At 31.1% G+C, this 26,279-nt stretch overlaps 1 protein-coding gene across 1 annotated transcript; it reads left to right on the top strand.

The window, feature by feature from the left end:
• Positions 1-3,042: 3,042 nt before the first annotated feature.
• On the top strand, positions 3,043-21,526 carry LOC129952800 (serine/threonine-protein phosphatase 1 regulatory subunit 10). Its single transcript, XM_056065630.1, has 6 exons — positions 3,043-3,461; positions 3,715-3,930; positions 4,071-4,168; positions 6,172-6,446; positions 8,775-10,292; positions 19,011-21,526. Exons 2-6 carry the CDS (start codon positions 3,928-3,930, stop codon positions 21,008-21,010), a joined length of 3,894 nt encoding a protein of 1,297 aa, XP_055921605.1. The 5' UTR covers positions 3,043-3,461; positions 3,715-3,927; the 3' UTR covers positions 21,011-21,526.
• The last annotated feature ends 4,753 nt before the right edge of the window (positions 21,527-26,279 follow it).

Below are 26,279 nucleotides of genomic sequence, written 5' to 3'. Positions count from 1 at the left end.
TTTTACATAATCAATTTTATGCTTCGTTTAAAGTTTTTGAAAACAGGAAATAAATTTAGAACTTGAATATCGATGTGATGAATATATAAATATAAGCGAAATGCATTTAATTTTAGTTAAGAAAAAAACTCGTATTGAATTTCAAATTTCCTACTGTGGATAATAGGCAGCACTAGCATCATTTGTATTAAACAAAATTTGTGTATTAAACGAAAAATATTTCTGTAAAAATGCAATATTCTACTTGTGGTGTGAACAAATTTGAAAGAATAAAAGAAAAGATAAATTGAAAGGGGAAATATATTTCTTGTGTGAAATTCACCTCGGAAATCCTTAAAGTTACGAGAGTGTTTAATCGCAAGTGTGAACATGATGCTAACACACGAACTACTTGTCAAATTTCTTTTGTCAAAAAGGTCAAGAGTGATGAAAAGATAATTATAAAGAAAATGTAAGCTTGAAGCTCGCCTCAATTCTTTATATACCTGATTCGAGTTGAGATTTATCTATTTCAAACTGAGATAAACCTTTTTTGGAAACATAGCAAAACATAAATATCTTTTCTATTGTTTTTTCTTGCAAAATAAGCCCAGTTAGTTCATTTTCACTGACAAAACTAAATAATATCAACAGTAATAGATTCGTTTTTTCCGCAATGGAAAACACACATGATTCCAAATGCAGAACTACTCAACAAACACAGCCATCGAGATACAAATGCAATATCAATCGTACCAACATTTCAGAACGAAATCACATAAGATCCATTCGAGTCGTATAAATGTCAAAAACCTATGTATAATGAGATTCTACTCTAACTTTTATCGGTGTTATTCTCACTATGGATATTGTTTTTGTTATTCGTGTAAAATCCTACTTTACTATGGATAGATTTCCTAACAAAACACGGGTATTTTAAGGAGTCTAGTAAAATAACAAACAAGAACATCCTATCTATCATAAGCAAAATGTGTATGCTAAATATTTTATGCTGAATTGAATGTGTAGTTGATAGAAACATAGCGTCAACCTTTTCCATTCATTTGCAATCATTAAACTTTCGGTTTTATCAACCTCCATCTATCTTTTAATATGTAAAAGAAAACAATTCTTCTTTTATACTTTCCTATGCGAGCTGGGTGTAAAATTTCAGTCTGATGCCAGCCTTATGCTTAATTCATAATCATAATCGATCTGTATGCGAGTATCGCTTTCGACTCTCGGTAGTTTGAAACGATATGAAAACTGGGCCACGAAAATGGACAATTTTCAGCGAACAATCCAAAATTAGACATTTTTCTTCAGAAATTGTCGTACTTGCGGGTGAGTTGGACGTGTTTTGGAACTTCTCTGTGGATTTTTGTATAAGCGCTTGAGGAATTTAATACCAACATATACATATATATATATGTAAATCAATATATATATATTTTTTAATTAGTGTATACCACAGGAAGAAGAATAATTTATATTTTAATTTTTAGCTTTAAGTATATTCTAATATAGTAGTCAAAGAAATAATAAAAAAGATTTATCATAAAAAGAAAATGTGAACATGTAACATGGAGGCACATTCAAGAAAAAAAATCGATAAAATGCGTAGTGACGCAAGAACATAAATGTGAAAGGCTTCGTGAACAAAGAAAAAATAATTGACCTAAATTGTGAACCCTGTGATTTGTGTTGGAAAAGAAGCTTTTTAATTGCCTGCAGAACTCTGGGACTTAATTGGTATGAGAAGATAGTTGTATATTTTGTTAATTTGGAATTCATGGGGAAAATGGAAATTAATATTTTTCATTTGGGCTGGGGTGTGGCGTAGTAGCCAAACCGTCCATTTTTTTTTTAAATTGTACTAGATTTTTTGTCTGACGTAGTATTATGTAGTAGAGCGTTGGGATGTTCCAAAATCGATTAATACCTGAACAGGGTGACATTTTTCAAATAAAAATCAAATATTGTTATTTTATTACCTCGTAATTTGGACATCTAGATTGTTCGTACCCGATGCGATTAATTTTTTCGGTTCACGATGTACAAATTTTAAAACAATTCTTAACATCTTCACAAATATCCTACTTTTAAAGTACAATTTTACATTGCAACGAGGTTCTTACAAATTTTGGACCACTAGCAGTTAGACGAATGCCGATTTTTGCGTAAACATTTTGCAGAATATTGTACAAAAATACTAACTCGCAGGATATTTTTCACATACAAAATTGCAGACGACTATTTCTAGCACTTTTCAACCATCAACTTCATAATGTTTTGGTATTTGGTCTTCTCTTTCTAACTTTTAAATTTCAAGAAGAATGTTCCATTTCATTCTTATTTATTTTCTCTTTCACAATTAGAAGTGTCACTAAACTTCATGTAATAACCAAATATTATTTTAAAATAAATATGTCTAGTTTCTGTTTTCTTAAAATAGCTTTTGTTACCAATCGTTAACAAAATTTCATTTGTAATAATATAACGTCATAACATTGTTTTTAAATTTATTCTTGAAGTGTCAAATAGTTATGACTTTTTTTTTTAACTTGAAAGAAAACAGACTTAATTCGTCATCTAAATCGGACAATGAATTTTCATACAATTGTTAGTTGTAATTCTTGATACTGGTAATTAGGCACATCTAATAATATTTGTTCCCATATTATTCTAACAAATTCCAACATACTTCAGGTTTTTTTTAGAAAATTGAAAAGAACTAACGATCTGTCAAAAAATTACTTTATACATACTTGATTGACACGTGTGGTAATTTAATAGTTTTTTTTATATGTTTACCCTTAAAGTAAATGGATTTTTTTTACTAAGTTACATTTTTCTCGTTTATATTTTTTAATAACTTGTAAGTTATCATTTTTAAAATACCAAATTTAGAGCAAACTTACGGTTTTTGGAATATTTTGCTCATTTGAATGGACAAATTTTTGTGTATTTCTTAATTCTTCACTTTCGTTTTGTGCAATTTATTTCGAAGTTAACTGAAAATATAAATCTAAAGTAAAATAATAAGAAGTACCCGTAGCGTGATGGTTAGTGCGTTGGAACGTCATGCAAGGGGTCTTGGGTTTAATCCCTGCCTATGCCGCCTTAATTTAAAAAAAAAGTTTTCACGGGTACTGCCTCTTGCGAGAAATTGATAAATCCTCCAAGAAAGAAAAGTGCTTTCTCAAAATTTGCCGGTTGAAAGTTGTAAGTCACTAGGCCCTGGTTCTCATGGACTGTTGCGCCACCTAATTTATTTTTATTTTTTAAAATAATAAGAAAGTTGCACCCTGTCTTATTCGAGTATGTTGTGATCTATTACATTTCTAAAAGTAGATAGCTGAATACTGAATTGTCCCAGGGAAAATATTTTGACATAATTTTCAATTTTCATTTCACTTTTCCTTTGTTCATCTGCACCTATACGCCGTAGCCAACGGAATAGAATAGGGATTTAAACAATAGTAAAATTAAATTAAATAAAAAGAAAAATTAATTGAATTTACTATTCGTATCTTTTGTCCATTACTATACAATTTTAAATGAGACAAAAGATGAATCCATCGCATTTTGACAGAAAAACAATCATCAATCCCAAGCAGCTTTATACAAAATAAAAAAAATAATAAAATCCACAAAGAAGAAAAGTGTTTAAATTGCGTTACATTAAATAACAAAACAAATGTCTATAACAAACAATATTTATATTTTCCTTAGGTGAACTTTATTAAATTTGGAAATAAAAAAAATAAACAAGAAAAAGAGAAAATGCTCGCGTAGCAATTTTAATATTACGTAATAAAGAAAAAGCCAAGACAATTTTTTTCAACGCGTGTGAACGCACATCAACGTGATTTGATTCCCAAGTGTTTCCGTACAAATCTATTACAATTTCTTTTATAAAGAGAAACGAAAAGACAAAAGTGCAAAATGGTGAGAATTATTTTATTTTTCCTTTTATTGATTTTATACTAGAAATAATAAATTTAATAAAATCGTAAATTGTTTCATGAAATTAAAATAAAAAAAAATATATTGTGTGAAAATTTGTTGAATTATTATTTTTGTTTTAGCCGCGCATCGTACCATTGCAATTATTAAAATGTTTAAAAGTATTGCTCGATGAAAATGGCGGTATTTTGAGTGAAGCTGAAGTCAAGCGTATTGCAGGGTGAGTCAAATTTTTTGTATTGAAAATTCTATTAAACTACTTAAGTTAGTTAAATCATAAATACAAATTTTATATAAAGTTATACTTAAATAAAAGAAATATTTGAGAAAATAGTAATCGATCTATCTTTTTTTTATTAACATTAGATGTAGGTTTACATATACAAAACTAATGATTTTAAGATATACCGAAAAATTAAGCATCAATAAAATTTTGTATACGCATTTGCATTTGTGTGTTGAAAAGTAGTAGGGTACATGTTTTCTTTCAAAAATAAATGTCATTTACTAAGGTAACTCGATTCTTGTCTATAAATATTTAACTTCTAGGTATTTGAAAGCTCTCCGAATAAACGAGACTCGTTCCTTTTTCAATTTTTTTATTTAATCAATTATACTATATTAATTATATTATATAGGTAGATTTCTGGTTTTATTTTCCTAAACATGTCAAATGTTTCATATGGATTTCTAAAATTTCAGGATTCTTTTCATTAAGTTGTTATGTGTATATACCTATAGCTGATGTTTTTTCCCGAATGTTTCATTTTGCATTGAAGATGAAAAATTTGTTTTGATTTTCATTCTTTGTGACCTTTTCACTGAAGTGAAAGTAGCTTTATTCTTAATTGTATTTGTTGTCAACAAAGTTTATTCTGGCCTTCATATTGTCTTCTTAGAGGTAAAAGTCATTAAGTAACAAAATCAACATTTTTCAGGACAGTACAAAACGGAGATACGCTCATTCTCTGATTTGCATTTATAGCAGTAGTTATATTCACTTAGTGACTTTTCATACTTATGGGAATTGGTTACATCAATTCACAATGACTTTTTCTAGAATTTGGAACAAATTTTGATTAGTGACTCTTATCTCCAAGCAGACGATATATAAGTAAGGTACATAGTCATTAAATCCTTTTTAACATTTATTGTTTCTCTAAAATGTACACTTTAGAGGAAGGCTTCATTACGCATCCCTCCTTTGATTAACATGATTCTGTTTGAATATTTTTGAAGAAAACACAAATACGCTAATCTCTTCCTCACTTCCTACAATGAATAGACATCGAAGTGACGCTCTTGAACTGAGCAAAACTGCGTCACTTTCTACAACTCTATTAACAAAAATAGAAATTAAAATTCAACTTGTCTTTAAATTATAATCAAGTCAAAGGACCTAAGTATTTTCATTTTATTAGAATTCCGTCAATATTTTAAAAAGGGTAAAAATAAAATACAAAAATCAATGCCTCTTAATTTCCTGAAATAAATTTTACCTATTTTTTTTTTTTGAACACTTGTTTCTATATTTTTTAATTATTGGGCCCAAGTTCCTTGTTACCTAAGTTCAATGTGTAACAAATTTAAAACCTGTCAAAACTTTCATGTTTTAGTTTCACATTTTAAACTGGATTTTGAGATAGTTTTTTTCTTAAATTCAATCATAGGTACATAAATTAATAAATTGAGTTGTTCGCAAGTTCCTCTCTTAAGAATTTTATTGGTTACAGTTACAAATTTTTACAAAGATTATTTGTAAAAAAGAAGTTCAATGTTTAAGAAAATCGTTTGAATTAAAATTTCCCGGAGTGAAAATAAATACAAATAAACCCCCACAAATTCGACAAGGTTTTATTTCTAAAGAAATACAAAAATATGTATATAATTTTAAAAGATTTTGAAATTTAAATAAGAAATAGGAAGCTATAAACATGTATGCAATAGAAAATAATTGATAAAAACACATTAGAATGTGTTCTAATGTAGAGTAAAATTAAGTTATTAATATTGCTTTAAATCTTGTGTTTGATTTTTCTTTTTTCGTTTCGTTTTTTTTTGTTTTAATTACATACACGTAGTAGGAGCATCCAAATTTTCTTTTTACCAAAAGTAGTCAAAATTTACAGATCTATTAGCTAAAAAAATAATTTTTATAACTTAACTTTAAAAAAAATGTAAATAGTACAGCTTATTTATATATAATTTCCCTTTTAATTTCAGATTAATGACAAAATATTCAAAGAAATTAGTTTCTAAATGCATTTATGTACAAATATTAAAATGTACAAAAACTGAACTATTGGGTGAATTTATGGGTGCGGGGGGATGGAGTTTAACATACATTTGGTTGAATGATTCCATTAAAGCTAGAAATTGGCCATTGGTGCAGGAGATCTTGGAATTACTTTTACTGTGTCCGGTCGATGTGGAACGGCTAAAAAGTAATTCTGCACCTAAATTAGTTAAAGGACTATGTAAAGATGGAGACGATGAAGGTAAGATATTTATTTAAATAAAAAATATTATAAAACGAAAAGAAAGGTAAGTATTTATGTTTATATTATGTATTCTGCAATAAAATCAGTCAAACTAACTTAAAATCTAGACCGTAAAATTATCGAATTTTTTGCTCAATTGATTTTTGATAATACGTTCAAAAGTAATTCTAATTATTCTGCATCAAATTTCTAACTTGGATAGTTTTTCGTTATAAACAATGAACCATTATTTTGATTGATTTTGCAAGGAATTAACGGACGCACTTTAAACTAAACTAGATAACATGGTATTCCACAGTTATTTTCTATTAAGTTTTCCCTAAATCCAGTTTCAAAGATTAGAAGTCACTGTTACTTTAAAATAATAAAAAAATAAATCACCCAAAGCTCTAGAAACAATAGTTTGTGTTCGATTGTAACATCACACCCCCTTTTTTCGATCGTTGTGGAAATCGTTTCTGTCGACTTTCGACTCCAATGCTTTGTAGTTTCATACAACTTAATAAAGGTGAATACTTTTTTTCCAATACCTCAGTTTCTGAATTAACTTAACCGTAGGGAAACGAAATTGGTGGACAATAAAATGTGGTCATTTGTTCAAAATTTAAATAACTTAAAACATATGAACTTATTTCTTTATTTCACTAAGTATCTTAGAAAATAATGTACACAAAACCGAAAGCATTTTGAATGAATAGAATGTCCTATCTGCTAGAAATATAATAATGATATGTTGAGAATAATCTACTAACATAAATGTATCAATTGGTGGATTCGTCATTTAGAACAACAAAATCCTCTTTAATCGGTCGTAATTGAATGACCGTAAAATGTGGTCAAGAAAAGGACAAACAAAATCCGCACTTCAAGGCCGATCGCATTAAATACATTTATTGACGACACCTCCTATCCAACCCTTCCCTCTTTTCCTAATGCTCACACTGTGTCTTTGGCATATTAAAGGTATAAAAAACCCTTTTAGATTTTGCTAATTATAAAAAAAAAAAATGTTTACTCATGTTTAATCTAGGTTAATATTAAATAAAATAAAAATATAAATTATTTTAACATGAATTAATCCTTAGCCTCGAAATTAGACAGCCTCTTTTTAGAATCGTCATTGAGTCACAATATCAGCTCAAAAAGTCTTAAATATTATTTGTCATGTAGTGAATTTTAATTTTATATTGAAACCATAATTTCATAAAACATTCTCACCTTCTTGTGAACTGATAAAATTAATTTCATGTATGGAGTTCTAAGAACGTTGTCGACCTTCATTAATGAGGTTAGAAGTTATGATTAATACAAATATAATTGCATACAATATAATTAATTTATATAAAAGCGAGAGCTATTCTCGCTATGTATGTATTACAAACATCAGTTGAAAATTATTTGGAATCAGCATACATATATAAAAATGCTTTGTGTAATTTTGATGTTTGAAATATTTGTATTAAACAATAATTAAAATATATATTTAATAGCAAATCCGTAATCCAAAGTTCATTCATGACCTGATTTAATTCATAGAAATGCAATTTTCTGAATGTGTTGTTTCCAAGCCTGCTTAAACAAATATTTCAATATTTCACAAAACATAATGCTTTTCATTACTTAACACTTAGCGAATGTGAAGAAAGAAAATTATATTAACTGTGTCATCATAAAGAAATATTACACATTTCAAATTTCTGATGTTTCATATCAGTTTTATTGTAAACGCTGACTAATACAAATATAAAAGTAAAATTTAGCTTGTTAGGAATAGAGCACAAAGATAATTTACTTATAAATAAATTTAAAAAAGATACCCTGAAAAAATTCATTGTCATAGTGTTTTGTTTTATAATGTAACATGAATTACTTTGAATTGATGAATTCTTAGATGGATATTGCTTTTAAATTGGCAATTCCCAACATAAACATAAATAGAAGGCATATTTAAATGTTAACTTCAGGTAGGTAGGTTGTTTCAAAAATAGAATCTAAAATGTATATACCTAAATTTCGTTCAAGGTTAACGCATGCGCATCGTGAATGTCCGTAGGAGGTAGTACCTATACGATGGTGATTCACTTTGTTTTTCTTAATAATTTCCAAAACAGAAAACGAAAATGCTTTGGCGTCTTCGTTATATAGCATAGTGCATATTCAGTAGTTGTGCGTTCGTTCGTTCGATAGGTACATTAATTTTATTTTCGGTTCTACGGGAACATTATTCAACACACTTCCATATATTTATTTGTTTGTGTTTAAAATACTATTTGTGGACAAATTATTTAATTTCATTATCTTGTGTTATTCTATTTTTTGTCATAGGTGTTCGAATTTTGGCATCAAAGCTAGTTGAACAGTGGTTAAAAGTTGTAACTGGTGATGCAACAGCATCAACAACACAAATGGCACCTAAACCAAGTGAAATTCCTCCAAACACAGCTTCAGCCTCGTCTCTTAAATCAGATTCAATAACAACAAAAGAACTTGTCAAAAAACAAACAAGTTCGGTTGAAGAAGATCCATTGGGAGCAACTGAACCACCAATTGAAGGTTCTTTTCAACCAACTCTTGCTCAAAAGAAAGCCTCCGAATCTGGGTTGGTTTGGAAATTCATAATTAAAGATGGCAAACAAGTGTGGGCTCGGGTTGATAATACTTCAAAAGATTCTACCACATCAACAAAACCTGTTGCTCGGGAGCAGGTAGAAGAACAAGATGAAGAAGAAGAAGAAGTAACAAAGAATGAGGAGAAGAATGAAGAAGACGAAGAATATCAAGAAGTTGAAGATGTGCCAGTGAAGTCTACAGAAGCAGTGCAAAAAACTGTTGAAGAAGCTCCTAATTCAGCTAAGCCAAGTAATGACACCACAGATAATAAAGAGAATGAAGTTTCTCTAAAGAAAAAGGAAGTTGTCGTAGAAAAAGACAAACTTAAGGAAAAGGAAAAAGAGAAAGAGAAAGAAAAAGACAAAACCAAATCCAGCAGTAGTTCTGATAAAGACAAAAAATCATCATCATCAAGTCATAAATCGTCTTCAAGCCACAAATCATCCTCATCTAAAAGCAGCAGTGGATCAAGCAGTAGCAAATCAAAGTCTTCATCCCATAGAAGCTCAACAGACAGCAAAAGCCGTGACAAAGACAAGGAACGAGATAAAGACAAAGAACGCAGCTCTAACAAAGAACGTAGTTCTGACAAAGACAAACATAGATCTTCCTCGAGTAAATCCAACAGTAGCACCAGTGGTAATACTAGTAGTAGCAAAGATAAAGATAAGGACCGTCATAGAGATAAATCAAACTCAAGTTCCTCATCAATAAAAAAAGACAAAGAGAAGGAGAAGGAGAAGGAGAAAGAGAAATCTGATGCAGTTAACCAAGCGGAGAAAGATAAAGAAACCTTATCGAAGCTTACCACTCCATCAATTGAAAAGCTAGGAAAGATTCCAAGAAAGTCTAAAGACGATGCACAAGAGATTAAGCCAACATCAATTACAATTCCTTCGAAAAAGGCATCAATGTCAATAGAAATCCGTCGCGATTCAGAAAAGGCGAAAACAGTTAAGACCTACAAATCCCAATTCCGAAGTCATGGTCTCAATGAAGAGGCACCTCCGCCACCGTCAAGAAAGGGCCTGAAGAAACCCAATTCGGTACCAGTTCCCGGAACAGCCATTCCAAGTACTCTGACTTTGAAACGATCTTCCCCACCTCCCAGTTCACTATCGTCGCTTGCTAAAGACGTCCCTGCCGAGAAGAAGGCTAAGATCGAGATGGCTGCTTTGGCAGTTCCTGTCGTCGAAAAGATAGGAGCAATCAAACTTATTCCACCAAAGAAAAGTAAGTGCTTTCAATCAGATTCTATTAAAGAGTTTTGTTTTCTATTTTCAGGTTTTATTAATGTGTGAGTTTGCGATGTTATGGTTTTTGCTTATAAGGCGGCAGCTGGATAACAGATGGATCTTCATCTGAGCGAGCAGTAGCGCAAAAATTGGTTAGAGGATGAGGAAAGAAGAGTCATCGACATGAGTGTGTACATGTTGTGTCTGTGATAAAAACATTATTTAACAAAAACGTAAGAAAAAGAGCATACAGTAACAAAAGGGTTATTTTGTATGAAAATTAGGCATGATCAAAACTCAACTTGCTTGAGGAAATTTAATGCAAGGATGACTGGAATTTATTATTCAACAGCTACTTGCGTGGCTACTCAATCAAAGCGGTTTATAACTAGAGAAATACGCGAAATTTTTAAATACGTCTTTTTTTAATTGAAATGCTCTTTCAAATAAGTTTGTAATAGAAAAAAATAATCAGATGGCTCTCTCTATTCTCACTCTCTCTCTCTCTCTCGCGATTATAAATCCCAACAGGTGGTGTATATTCTAATACCGTTAAGTATTTTATCATATTTATATTATATTTAAACATTTTTATGCAAACTAGTGAACAATATGTGATGAGCGCGTACATTTTATAACATTTATATTATGTATGTACAGCAGCCACACAGTGTTTTTATATATATAGACAATCATAAATCAAGTTTTAGATTTAAGAAGTTTCATGATATGAAAAAATAAACGATTTTTTTCATTCAAAATAAAAACTAAACCATTGAGCCAATTAATTCTGAAGTTCTGTAGCATAATAATTAAATACAAATCACACACGACACACAATTAAGAAATGGATGATTCTGATGTAGAGAAACTGCAAAGAGGCCCGCCGCGCTCCGCCGGCAAACGATACAATACGATGGAGTTTTAAGTCATTAAATTGGTATCATATTGATGGAGTTCGGGAAAGTATATATAAAACAAACAAAAAAGTAAAGTATCAAATTCTTGGGAAGTTTTATTTATATGAGGCTATTGATGTTGTATTTGAAATTAAATTAAATGAAATGGTTACGATTTTCAATTCATTTCATGATCAAGTGTTAAATCAACACAAATTTCCATTAAGAAACTAATAATATTATGCCATCCAATAAACCTATTGTTTTCAAAACTGTGTAGTCAGCTCTGTTTTGTTTAAATAAGTAAACAATCACCACAAAGTATATAATATGTATTTTGTATACAAATATAAATACACATGTATGTGTAGTGTATTGGATTTCGAGTAAAAATTTGCTCAGCTTGCTGTGCATAATTGAAAGATCAACTCGCATACATTAAAGGCTAGCTACAACCTATAACTAATTTCTCCACACGCCTAAAAAGCAAACGCAGTAGGATTCATTTCTAAATGAAGTAAAGCAGCGAACAGGTTAACGATCACAAAATTAGTTCAACTAGAAGTTATGATTATTTTTTTACGAGTTTATTATTTTTGGATTGACATACATTGGGCAGGTTCAGACAACATAAGGGACTTCATTTACAGTCAACTTAAATAAATAAATAAATCATAGAGTAATAAAGTTCAGCTTTCAGTTAAATTAAAAAACAAGATCAACTGTCATTTTGACAGAAGTAGACTTGACTTGATAGTTAAAGAGATTTTTCTTGACTAACTTTCCAGTCAACTTTCCATTAAAGTTGCCATAATTGGAAAGCAATATTTTGGTAGCTGGCCAATCAGATAACAGAACATGGAAATTTTCAATAATAATGCTACATGAGTAAAAATGAAATCTTCTCAGTTTCAGAGATTGCATGTTTTACAAGGGGATCTAATCTATAGAAAAGAGGTCCTGTAGAGAAACGTTTTGCGTTTATAATGCTACACGGGGGCTTATTTATTAAAAAAGCCTATAGCTTTCGATACACAACAGTCAAAGGCAGAATAATAATATGGACTTATTCCGGATAATAGCATTGTGAACCGTTGTTTTAACGGAATATAGTCTTAATAAGTTAAAAGGAAATACTCTCACTTCAATTAATGCCCCTCAGGTTCACCCAACTTCAGGAGCCTAACTTCGCTCGTGCTGTGAAGTGCTGAGATTGTACTTCAACCAAACTGCACGAATGTCCAAGGTTCTTTCTCCTGTGCTCCGATTTCGTAACCCCTTCGTTTACGAAGATATACAAAATAATTTGAGGGTTTGCTAGTTTAAACAATTGGTCCGTTGTTGTTCAAAGGTGGCACACAATTAAAGCATGCTCATAATTTACTTGGGAGGATTTACCAATTATTTATCTTATAAATAAATAAAGTACCACTGAAAACGGTCAAAGTGTTGATACCTAATATGGAAAACCAAGTTCGTTGTGATCAAGTATATTTGTTTAACCCTATCTGGATGTCTTTATCTTTTGCAAAAAAAACAAGGTGTTGCAACAAAAAAATGAATTTTTTATGACCGTTTGTCGATGATCAAATTTAACGAAAAAGGAGTTTATTTACATACAAAAGAATTGGTTCCTAATCCTGCATAAAACTGTCACTGAGTTTTTGAGATTATTATATTACCTCAGTTTCTAAAATCACTAAAACGATTTTAACAATACAAATAAGTTTAATCTTTCGTTTGGGCAAATGTTCCGGTACAAAATCTGAATTCACGAAACTCCCAATCAATAAAATGTACGATAAATTTTGTGCACAAATCTTACAATAGAATGATCAATAAAATTGAGCGACATTGCGCTGAGAATAAACTCAAGTACTTAAATTAAGCAGTTCAAAGTATTTAAAATTATTCAACAACATTTTAAGAATGTTCATTGCCTTCAAATTATTGAAGTTCGACAGTTCCCTTAACAATAAGTTTTCTAGACACAGTTGTGTTATATTTTTAACTCTGGCTTATTTCGATTTCTAGAGCGAATATTAAGAACATATGTTAAAATGTATTGTTAAAAAATGGAAACTAAGGGACACGTGTAAATTTCCCACTAATAATATGGCTGTTAATAACAGAACATATATCACGTTCCGCACGTCGATATTTTTTCCATTGAAATGAAAAAACATGGCCACCTTTGCTTAACCTTTAAAAAATAAATCGCCTACAAACTTAAACTTGTCTTTAAAAGTTTTGATAATTTGAGAAACATAAAATCAATTTAGTTTACTCATTTCTTGAAGCGATTTCACTTTTGCATGTTTGTATTTACAGTTGAAACTCGGTAACCCGGAATTCGTTATACTCGGAAACCTTTTAACTGAGATTTTTGTTCGTAGAAACCATTTCACTTTAATCGCATTTTATTTGAATATGTAATTAAATATTTTTGTAATTTTATCATTTGAAATAAATCAACTAGTATCAGAACTTCAGTCTTATCTAGAAGATAAGAACAGGATCGAAATTGCTGCTTTACTTCTAAATTAAAGATATTTCAACTATATACATTAAGAATGAATACACAGTATTGTGCAAAAAATAACAATCATTTCACTTAAAAATTGATACATTTTACAGTTCGGATGTGGGCTTTTTGAAGTGTCCTATGAAGTAACACACTATCCAAGGAAAGTTTGATCTAAAAAGGGAATTGATAAAAAGATTTTTTCGTTATATTCGTTATATTGTGTGACATTAAATCAAACTAAAATCATTATTATATTTTTCTTAATAATTAAATCAGTCTCTTACGGAGCTCCTGATACTCGGGATGGACCCGAAACAATCAATGCTCTAGTCGATACGCGGATGCCCGAAAGCTATCTGGTTCCGGGTATCCTATGAGATGTCGCGTATTGTGGTCCTTTAAAAATGTGTCGTACATTTTTCGGGTTTTCGATAACTTGCGGGTTCTCGACTACCCACGTAATACCCCTTAACTACGGATACCCATCCTATAGACAGGGTATTAAGTGCTCTAGTCACTTATGATTAAAAATAATATAAAATTAGATTAGATTGATTTCCAGAATGGAAAAAAAACGGACATGGAACGTAGAGTCGAAATGGTTGTTAATTTTTCGCACAATACTGTATATAAATCTATTCGATTGCATTTACTTGACATGCATATAAATGTTTCTTCTTGGAGTTTAAGTTTGTTTAAGAATTATTACTTTTCTAATTGCTTAAACATTTTAAATATAACCGGAAGTTTCGAAATTCGTCATGAAAGCCCGCTGCTCATTAACTCCGGTTAATAGGGTCTCAACTGTATTGTCAAGAGCATTTATAGATTGAAATTGAATGAGTTGAGAAAAAATTTAAAAGTTTTCAGTTTTTTTATAATATTTAGTAACCCTTTGAGATTGTTACTGTCTAAGGCAATCATGCTAGAGGTCTGGGTTCAACCCCTGCCTGTAGCAACTTATACATTTTTTGAACGGCCACTAACTGTTGCCTTTAAGAGTATAGAGTATTTTTTATAATGGAATAGTGTTTCCGTTTAAAATTGTGGATCGCGCGGAAACATTTAGCCTATTTTCCTTAGGAGCTATATCGTTAACGAGTTTTGTTTGTTTATTTATAACCTGAAAAGTTGACTCTTTTTTATTTTGGCACCCTAGCGCATACTATTCCTACAATAATTAATAAATATAATCAATTTTATTTAACGTGTTTTGGTTGTAAATAATTAATATTTTGGTACTTTAAACAGTTTTTGGAAAATGATATAAGCGATGTTTTCTCCAAAAACTTTATAACATTTGACTACGCAATTATCAATTGATAATTTAAAACATTTTAATTAAAAGTTCTTGATCGCAAAAATATCAATAAATTAACAATTGATACATTTTTTGATAAATTTATTGATATTGACATTTATCAATTGGTCTTTGAGAACCATATTTTAATTCTTCAAAACTCAAAACTAAAAATCTCTTTGATTTAATTTGAATCTTAAGTTTACTTCAGCCTATTGCGAGTGTTTTTTTTTTTTTGATAAACTATTATGCCGAAGGTCGATGTTTTCAAATCTAAAAGAACGGTTTGATGTTACTGAAGCCCATTGCGATGTCATATATATATATTCTCTCAAAATACAAAAATAAAAGTCATTCCAAAATCGAATTTGGAAAAGAGTGGTATTTGTTAATGACAGCCTTAGTAAAATGTATTAATTTTAAAATATAAACATCAAAACATCCCGAACTTCAAAAATTATACTTATTTAATATTTTGTAATATTTTAAAATGACGTAGTAACAAATTTAAATGGCCTGCAGTAATTGTATTAAAAAACAAATCATAAATATCAAGAATTAATTTGAAACAAAAGAAATATAATTAACAAAATATTTTCTTATTGTGCTACACAGCTTGGATGAAAAGCGTGTTTTATTTTAAACTATATAAATTTTCTCTTTTGCAAAAAAAAAAAATAAAAACAAAGCATCGACACAAATAATGCTATTCAAGAACTCGTATTCCCAGCTTTAGGGGATGAAAACAAAAAAAAGCCAAGAGCTCAGAACAAGGGTGGCCAGTCAACCAGCCATCAGCCAGCCATTGATTGTATCATCCTACTCACATCGTTTCATATGTACCTACTACAATTTAAAAATAAGGGAATGTATCGGCATAGTTCTAAGAATAGAAAAAGGGATGATGAAACACAGATTTTATTTTGAAATAATAAAAGGAGACGTGAGGTTCATGTATACTCGTTTTTATTAAAACAAAAACGGCCAGTTTTTAAATTTTACACACTATGCAAATTAAGTACGTTATATTGTACATGGTCATTCAATTTGTCGATAGGTTAGTGTGTATTTTCCCTTTACTTGTTTATAACCATAACCACATGTCCATAGTTGGACAAATTGTTTTATTTGGGCAATCGTAGTTAAATGTTAGGAGACACGTTTTTATTCTCACTCATCATTACGTAGCAGACTATAGCTATCATTCTTAAATAGGTCAGTTATTTAAACTTAAAAGAAGTAGCACATTTCTTGATATAGTTTCTACAAATAGTAGATGTTTCAGGTCCACATTTGATATATATGATTGTTACACGCTTCTAATTATAATAACTCAAAATACCGCGTAGGTTCAAGATTAAAATACGAAAATGTATATAAAAATGTATAATACTTTAATGTGCATAAACATAAGTTCGATAAGTAACTTGTTCGACAAATTCTGCGAGGTGAAGCTATTAATGAAAACATTTTGCAAATTAATATAAATATTTGTGTCACTAGTGTGTCGTTTGATCCCTTCATTTTTGTGATATAACGATAATTTTTGATTTGAAAGGATTTAAATCTGACTTTTTTTCAAACGATTCATTTTAATATTTGTTTTCATCATGCCTACGAAATGACTTGGATTTTTTCCAGGATCTTTATTAATAAACATATAAATATAATGTCCATGTAATTCGGAACACCTATTAGTCACATTTACGTATGTACGTTTCAAATCCGAATAAGTATTAAAACACTTAATCACCTAAAGAGCTTGTATTTCAATTATATGAATTTTTGAATAATTAACAATATCGTATATACCTACTTATCGAAATACATAACTGATTTTGATGAAATTTGGCATCATAGTCAAAAATAAGAGTCTTTCATAAAAACCTTGAAGTCAAGCTTAGTGAAGTCGAATAAGACTTTTTCAATTGTATCGTATTAAGCTAAAATATGATAATAAATATTTAGAAAACAAAAACAGTTTTAATTATATACATTTTCAGAGGCAAGTTTTGATTCTAAATGAAACAATTTCGAGATTTAAATAACCACTATGTGTCAGTATTTAATGTATAAACATACTGAACCGAATAGATTCGAACTTAATGCATTAAGGGACAAAAATACTTTTTCTAAGATCTCACTAACCGTTTCAAGGCTGATATATGTATATATTGCTAAAAGGGCCATGATTTTTGTATTGACCTCTTAGTAGATTTATAATTTTTGTTTACATCAAAGCATGTTGATCAACAATCTGTGCGGCAGTCAACAATGCTGGGCCAAAAAATTAATAAAAGTTTCTTGGTTTTAGAATGGGTTAGAGTTTCATGTTTTAATAATTGACAAATCTTCAAAGTAATTCCCATCTTGTGTTTCTTAAATTAGCTTTTCGGATTCGTCATACAATTGTAGTTCGCTTTAATTTCTGGTATTGCTCTGGTATAGGAAAGGTGGTCGAGGATTGCAGATCACTAGAATCAAGTTTTTTTTACGAGCTGTAGCGCCACCAGATTTATTTATTTATGTCAAATTCCAAAGAAAAAAGGTTAATTCTGCTTTGAGATTTACACAACACCACAAATGCCCTAGTAGAAATAATTTATTTAAAACAACGTATATATCACTGCAATGGAATCCGAGGCCTTAGATTATATAAGATTGTTGTTTTGCTTACCGAATAATTACTTTTGCCGAAGGCTGATGACATCATTTTCGAGAAATCTTCGATTTTTCAGAAGCTGATGTCGTCATATAATCAACTTTGTTCAAGGAATTAGAAAAATAAGGCCATTCCAATATAAAAAACAATTTTCGATGGTTTTACTAAATTTGAAAAATTGAATAACGTTATTGAAGGATAAATGAACACGAATTCGGAAATATTGTGTTTGTTCCATGTAGGATTTCCGGACATAAAAATTAAGGTTTTTTTATATGCGCACTCTTAAGGGTGAAGAAAGAAATACTACCGTACCTTTAGAGAGTTTTCAAAAGGAAGTATTATAGATGCACGTTTATGTTGAATATTAGGGTGGAGGAAAAGTAATATATGTATAACATTCTTCTAGATAATGCAATTCGATAATTTATTGCGTTTATGATTTTAAATGGTTTATGTGCTAGAAATGCATAACAATTATTAGATTTTTAAATAAGTGAGTAGGATGATGCATGGGTAGGACTTTTTAAAGATGCGTACACAGTTCAGAAACAGTTAATGGTTGCATTTAATGAAAGTTCTGTTACAAGGAACGTTAATGACTCACCGTCGCACGTCCTTGAATTTTTAAGGATAGGGTCGAAGATGATTAAAATAGCATTCAGAGATGTCATTACTTCTACCTTCTACACTTCGACAACTAATATTTATTTCGTCCGGAAAAAAAATGTGGATGATGGAACCGACAATTTGTTGGTCATAGAAATTAATAATGGAGTGTGAGAGCAAAGAGACGCTACGTAAATAAGTGTAAATGGTTTATGGATGTCACCTGTTGAGCAGCATCAAATCAAATTCTAATAAAGGTCATGATCATGATGATTTAAATTGCCTTCATTAAAAAAGTTATCATGCGATACCCACTAAAGAGGCACACAGAAAACAATGACACTTTCTCCTAGATTAAATTAAACCCCAACAAATCTTTTCGTTAAAATGTTAGGTTCTAATCGATCTTTGCAAAGAAAGCTCCCTAACTACTTTCGTTGCATGCGATAGAACGTGCATATTTTAAAAAGCACGCCAATTTGTATGAGTTATCGTCACTTGATTTAATCCCGTTTAAAGCTGCTATGCTTAGTCGTTTTCCTTCCAATATTTACATGATTTTATTTATTATTTTCCTTTCAGGTATCCAGATGCTGCACTATAAGCAATAAACCACCAAAGAAAAACCATTCAAATAAAACCAATTTTTTTTAAATTACCATACTACTTACACACTTGTTAATATTTAACTAACCATAATTTTTTTTTTACTATTTCAGTTTCACAACTTGTTGAAACCAACATATTCTCAGATGCCCTCTCAGCAGCAATGGTTCCTAAAAAAGATGCGCGCAAACGCAAACGTAACTCCAAAGAGGCTCCTACTAAGGATGGTCTTACATCACCACCAATTAGTCCGGAAGGCAATAAAGTGGCACCTCTTAAGTTCTATCAAGACACTTTGGATGAGAACAAGGATAATAGCGATAAGAGTGAAGGTGAATCCAAGGAAGAAAAAGATGAAGAGGAAGCTGCCAACACCGAAGATGATGACGACATTCCTCTGAAAAAGGTCAAGGAAGATATCGAACAACGTGTTCGCAATGAGAAAGCAAAGTCTGATCAAAGTGGGGATGAAAATAAAGACCAGGAGAATTCGGTTGACATTGATCTTACGAAGGATTCGCAGGAGGTAGGCGATTCAAACAGTGGCAGTAGAACACCAGAAGGTTCTGAAGAAATCCCAGAGGAACCAAAGAAACCTGGTCCAGGCTGTGGTCCAAATGGACCACCTGGTGTGCTATTACTACATAGGCGTAAAGGTCCAAAGAAGAAGCTCAAGTGGAGACCCCAAGAAGAGCTCGAACAAATTCGTTTCTTTGAGCTGGATGAAAATGAGCGCGTAAATGTTACAAAAACATTCATCGATATGAAGAATATGGAGCGGTTCAGTGAGCGAGACGCTTTAAGTATGGTTAGGAGGGGATTCAATTCTGAGGACAACATGGTTCCACAGACTGAATGGGCACCTTTGGTGTTGGTTGATGATGTTCCCAATCACCCCGATGGAAGTCAAAGTCGGGAACGAAAAATCCAGGCAGACAGAGAACAAACCACATTACGTGCATTATATTTCTCTCATGCTATGATTCCGGACTCACCAGCGGAACCAGATATTGAACCGAACCTTCATACTGATTTTACAGTAATTCCTTTGGATGACATCACTGGCAACCCAGATGCAGTGAATGACTTCACAACCATGCCGTGGCCAGATCCCAAGGGTCCTGCCCCGCAAAATAATGGAAGTACTGCCCTCACTGGTCCTGGCAGTGATATGTATACAAACCGAAACCAATTTAATCCGTTCATACCATTTGCTGCGCAGCAGACCGTTGGATGGCAAATGAATAGTCCAAACGGCCCGCCACCACCACAATTGCATATGCAAGGACCACCGCAACAAGGAATGATGATTGGACCAGGAGGAATGCCAGGAAACAATTTCAACAACAACATGAACATGGGCAGTCCAAGCCTAATGTCAGGGTCTGGAATGTCACCGAGAAGTCCATCTGAAGATATGTCACCAATGGTTGGCGCAGGTGGTGGAATGAACAGCAACTTGAACATGGGAATTGGAAATCCTTTTAATGCACCACAATCAATCGGTAATAATTCGCCTCAATTTGGACCGGGACCAAACTTTGGACCTGGACCAGGAAACTTTGGTCCGAATATGAATATGAATGGTCCACGTGGGCCAATGAATAGTATGATGGTTGGTGGCCCTGGACCAATGAATGGCCCGGGACCGATGAATGGACCAGGTATGATGAATGGTCCCGGTATGATGAATGGACCAGGAATGATGAATGGACCGGGACCAATGAATGGACCAGGACCAATGAATGGACCAGGCCCCATGAATGGACCAGGCCCAATGAATGGCCCAAGATCAATGCATTTTAATGATTCAATGAACAACGGACCTGGTCCGGATGACAGGCGGGGAATGGATCGACGCAACAACCGAGGAGGTGGAGGAAACTGGAGATCAGGCGGTGGAAAGAACTTTAACTCGGAGAGTAATTGGCGACCAGCTGGACCTGGGGATAACAATTCAGATCGAGGAGGCAACAACTTTGGCCGTGGCAACAATGATTGGGTCTCAGGCAATAGCAACAGCAACGGAAGAGTGTGTAAACAGTTTATGCGAGGTCACTGTCGACTGGGGAATAAATGTAATTTCCTACATCCAAGAAAGAAGACCTTCTAGGACTTGCCGTGGGATGGTGAAAGTCCACCTTCACCTTCACCATCGCCCTCACCACCAGGGCAATTCTGAATCTGTGATAGTACGAGTTGGATAATCTACCACCGGTCGATGGCTACTTATGTTGTTTGTACGTATCTTGCTTTCCAAAGGGGTTCTCTTGTCTCCCTCCTCGATCAACAAAATGGTTCCTTCCCTCTCGTTACAAAATAAAAATGTGTAAATAGATTTTAAATAATTGAATGAAAGCAAATAATTATGAATAGATATTTTAGTGTAGCTAGTTTTCATTAGTTGAAATAAGAAATATAGCATTATGATAGAAATGCATTCATTTTGTTTTCTCGAAGCAATTTAATTTGATTTCTAGAAAATTATTTTCTTCTCCTAGATGAGAAAAATGTTATGTAAATAATATTAAACAATCATTGTATTTATTAGTTAAAACTAAACATAAGATATTTTTAGTATCTGTAAGACTTTTTTTACGTTAAAAATATAAGAAAATGTTGAATTCAAGATTTTGTTGTTCTTCTTTTGAAATTCCCGTTCAATAAAGGGGCTAATTATCTGCTGATCCAAAAATAGATTCTTTCTGGAATATAGGAATTATAGTCTGCATGTTCACGACTTAAACGATCATAATCTCTAAAATGGATACAATTTATAGTAATTTATCACATTCACGAGTTAAATTGCAAAAGAAACAGCTTTGGTACTTTGTAGAATAGCAACCAACTTCATTATTTACAAAGTATACAATTCGAACTAATTTAATCGATCGTTTGGTATTTTGCTCCTCCTCAAAAAAGTCAGTGGTACTTTGTAAATATTTTGCATTGTAGCTCAGCTATTAATTACGAAGCCAAATCTGGTTATTCTAACCATTTAATACACAATAAATAATATACAAACGTTGAAATGGATTTGTAATCGTATCGTTTCTGCTTCGTTCCAGATTTTTTTAAAGATAAAAGGTTTATAAGCCCTCACTATGCTACACGAATTTTCTCATTCTGCTATTCCACGTTTTCGAAAATGATCAAAGATAGGTTTTCGTTTATTTTTCTTATTTTTTTAAATGATTTAATTTTTGTATTAACAAAAGAACTAATGCACAAACTATATTATATATGTATACTTAACTATTTTTAGTCTAGTTAAAGTTAAAGCTTCCAGAAAAAAATAAATACCATTTAAAATGATTTCAACACAATAAGCAAGGGAACTTGATTTGATAATTCATACCGGAGAGTGTTCTTCTTTTTTTGTTATAAAACCTGTTTTAGCCTTTATTAAAGTATGAAATCAATTATCAAAAAGAATCTAAATATGAAATGCTAAATATTTATAAAGCTTATACAAATTTTCTATGTAGATTGGAATGGATTATAATATTTACTCTTAATTATAATAAGCAGACCTAGACGTACATAAGTCAATACAACTTAAGTTAATTTAAGAATTTTGCAAATGTTTAAACAAACATTGAAATTATTGTATGCTTTTTAAACTTCAATAAAATAAAATAATTATTAAAATAAGTTTTTTTTTATTATTGCCAATAGATGGATCTAAATAAATGGTAATATATAAATTTTATATAATTTTGACATTAAAAAGGTTTAAAACAATAATCAAGTGATTGGAGTTTATCTTGTTCTGTTCTGTTTTCTCAGGTCCATTGGATTTTTTTATGAATTTCTTTTCGTCAATTAATGATCTAAACTTTAAAAAAATATCAATCATGTTATAAAAATGCGAACTGTATTTCATTTATGTACGAATTTTATTGGATAAATAAACCATTTTTTTTAACTTTAAATTCGTTGATTTATTTTTGCTTTAAAATTAATTTTTTAAATAAACATTTTACTACAGATTTAGTAATTATTCCATTATTCATTTAATTTAATAAAATTAAAAAAAATGGAATGAAAGCAGTTTAGGTCATATTATCTGAATTGCATTAAGCGAGAACCAAATATTGCAAGTTTGACGGTTGTACTGAAACATGTTCACCGACAATCATATACAAAATCAGGGTTGTAATCGGCTAAACTGATAAGTACCTATTACATTTTTGATAGTCAAATTGACAGTAATCGAGCTTTCCGTTTGTGTAAGCTGATTTAACTCTATTCAATTCGATTAAACAATTTAAGATTAGAATTATCACAATCAAATGTTGCTATGGTAAATTTTAAAATTATTCCTATAAAATATCCAAATAAAATTATCAAATTGGCTATGTTTTTTATTAACTTTCTTAATTTTCTTAAGTTTTTTCGAATGTCGTTAGGTATGTCGGTCACAAGAATGTATTTTTTTAACTATAAAAGTTAACTGAACAAATTTCTCATTCGTTTGTGTAAGCGTCTGGTAGTTTTATTTAGAAACGACATATCTGTTGGATAATGATTACCAAATTTTTGTTGTGACAGCATTTAAGCTATCAATTTGGCTATCATAGATCAAATTCGATTTTTTTTTAAAGTCATTTATCAACAATCACCCTAGCCAATTCCACCCCTGTTTTCAAAAATACTTTGCTGGACAGTTAAAAATCTCAATTTAGTTAAAATCTCAATTCAACAGTGGAAATCTCATTCATTTGTACAATATTGGGTTTTATACACGTTCATGTAGAATTTCTTTCAATCAATTAAAATCGATTCTTTTTTGATTGAACCTGTAGAAAATGTTCAACAAATATAAAACTACACGATCGTTGTTTAATATTTGGTTCTGCAATCATTAATCACTAATTTTGGTGATTTAACAGCAGATAAGGGTTAAGTATAAACGGTGCCTTTAATCTTTAACCATGTCTGAAACTTTCACAGTTCATGAAAAGTTGTTGAATAAATATTGAATCAAAATTGTAAAAAGCCCTGCAACTCTTGAATATGAACATTTTTTTCGTCATATATTCAAAAACACACATATTTACAAAACAAAAATATGTAAATATATACAATCTTAGACCAGTTTTCTTTAAATGCTTATAATTATTCAATAAATGTTCTTAAATATTTTATAAAATAAAATACGACCAACCGAATTTAATCATTTTTATTAACATTCAGAAACTAAATTTTAAAAATTATTTGTATGAAATGGGAAATATTATTTAATGTATTACAATTATTTTGAAAGAAAAGTTAAATTTCTTTTCTAAAGCACCCCACAGACATTGAACATGTGCGCACATATTTCACGATGTGCTGTGAGTGTCAGGTGCACACACCGAAATTAGGTGTCAAAAACGAGTGAGTTAAAATGATTTTTGGTGTAGGTAGGTGTTTTTTTAGTTTCATGTGTCTGGGAATACACTTGCGCACTTATTCTGTTGGAAAGGAATCGTTACTGAGACCTGGAAAATGTTCCCTTTTTATACAGATAGAAGAACATGGAATTGGAATTGCAATTAATTCATACACCTTATCGTCCACATCACTCATTGTAAAGTGTGGCCTTTGAGATCTCTTGCTCAATTAAAGTTTGTGTGGTGGAAAGAAATTAAGAAATAATATGTACAACAGTGCATCGGTCGAAATTTCAAGGAGCAGAGGTTTAGGTTGAAAGGCCACATTCACAAACGACAGTTTCGTGCGGCTTTTTTAAGATAATATTTTAGTTGCTTTTATTAACAGTACAAACAAACTAGGGAAAAGTGAAACTAAATTTTCATGTTCTCTCGTTATAATTTTATATTTAACTACTTCCTATATTCCGCTTCATAATTAATGGCGTTGACGTCAAATCCATCAATATATTTGCTTGAATACGCATTTAAAGTAGGTACCTAGGTTCAGACAACATCATAAAAAGAGACTTCATTTGTAGTCAACTGCATTATTTGAATACAAAATAAGACCCAGAAAGCTACCACAAAATGGTCTTTCAGTTATAGTAACTTGAGTGGAAAATTAACTGGAAAGTGACCCAAGAAAAATCTCATTACTGTCAAGTTTAGATATGTCAAAATATATTTGTGTTGTTTAACAGAAGGCTGAACTTTAAGTCTTTTATATATTATTTTGTTTGCATCATTTTTTATTCTTTAAAGTTTTGTAAGTTCGCTTTAACTACCATTTGAATTATTACATTGTTTATACAAAGATGCCGTGCGTTTATTTAAAAATCTGAAAGACTTTTATTTTCTTGGCTTTTCCGAAAGTATTCACTGGGGAAAAACTGACAGTTATGGTTACGAAAATAATTAAATTTTCTCTTAGAATTTGAATCATCAGAACCACTCACTCATTCCTATAATTATGTATGTCTCTTTACGATCGGGGATTGGATCTCAAAAAAACTTTTTTTGATTCTGACGATTCTGAAGTTCGGTGTCATTATATAAAAGAAATTATATCATTATGTACATATGTTCTTAATGTTAACTGCTTCAAAAAATCATATTGGGCACATACGATTAAAAAAAATGACAACTGTAGGAGTTTGAGGTTTAAATATATAATTGTCTGATTGGGTAAAAGCAGACAACGGGCAAGTTCAGACAACGTTAGGGACTCTATTTGCAGTCATCTTCATTCTTTTAACGTACATATTGATCAAGGCAACTTATCAGTTTTACGATCGTCATGAATTTCAAATTCAGAACTTTACTTCACAAACCTCTACTTTAAGTTCATCGTACAAATTTTGTACGGTAAATATATATTACTTATTCCTTTTAAAATTTTGACAAGGAACTCCCTTCAACAAAACATTACTCACATGGAATTGTGCAAAAATAAATAAATCATAGAGTAAAACAGTTTATCTTTCAATTCAATGAAAAGACACGGTCAGTTGTCATTGTGATAAAAGTAGACTTGACTTGATAGTTAGGGAGAATTTTCTTGGCTTACTTTCCAGTTAACTTTCCAATATAGTTGACTTTTTTGGCAGCTGGTCACTCAGGTACTAGAAACTTGGCTTACTTTAGTTAGTTTTTCAAGGGTCATACATTTAAAACTCTGAACTTTACTTCTCTAACCCCAACCTTTAATTATCGCGCTAAAACTACCAAAAACATTATTGTTTACAAAACGCTAAGGCAAGTCCATCATGACTTGTATTTTGTATTGCAAATAAATATTACCAGCTTATTCCTTTTGAAATTTGGCAAGGAACGCTTTTACACAAAACATTACATGGAATTGTCCAGAAAATAAATATTTCATAGGGTAATATAGTTCAGCTTTCAGTCAAATGAAAAAAAAAACATGATCAGCTGGCAGTTTGACACAAGTGGAGTTGACTT

Source organism: Eupeodes corollae, chromosome 3 (genome assembly GCF_945859685.1).
Source record: "Eupeodes corollae chromosome 3, idEupCoro1.1, whole genome shotgun sequence".
NCBI lineage: Eukaryota > Metazoa > Arthropoda > Insecta > Diptera > Syrphidae > Eupeodes > Eupeodes corollae.
This window is presented reverse-complemented; position numbering and strand designations above follow the sequence as displayed.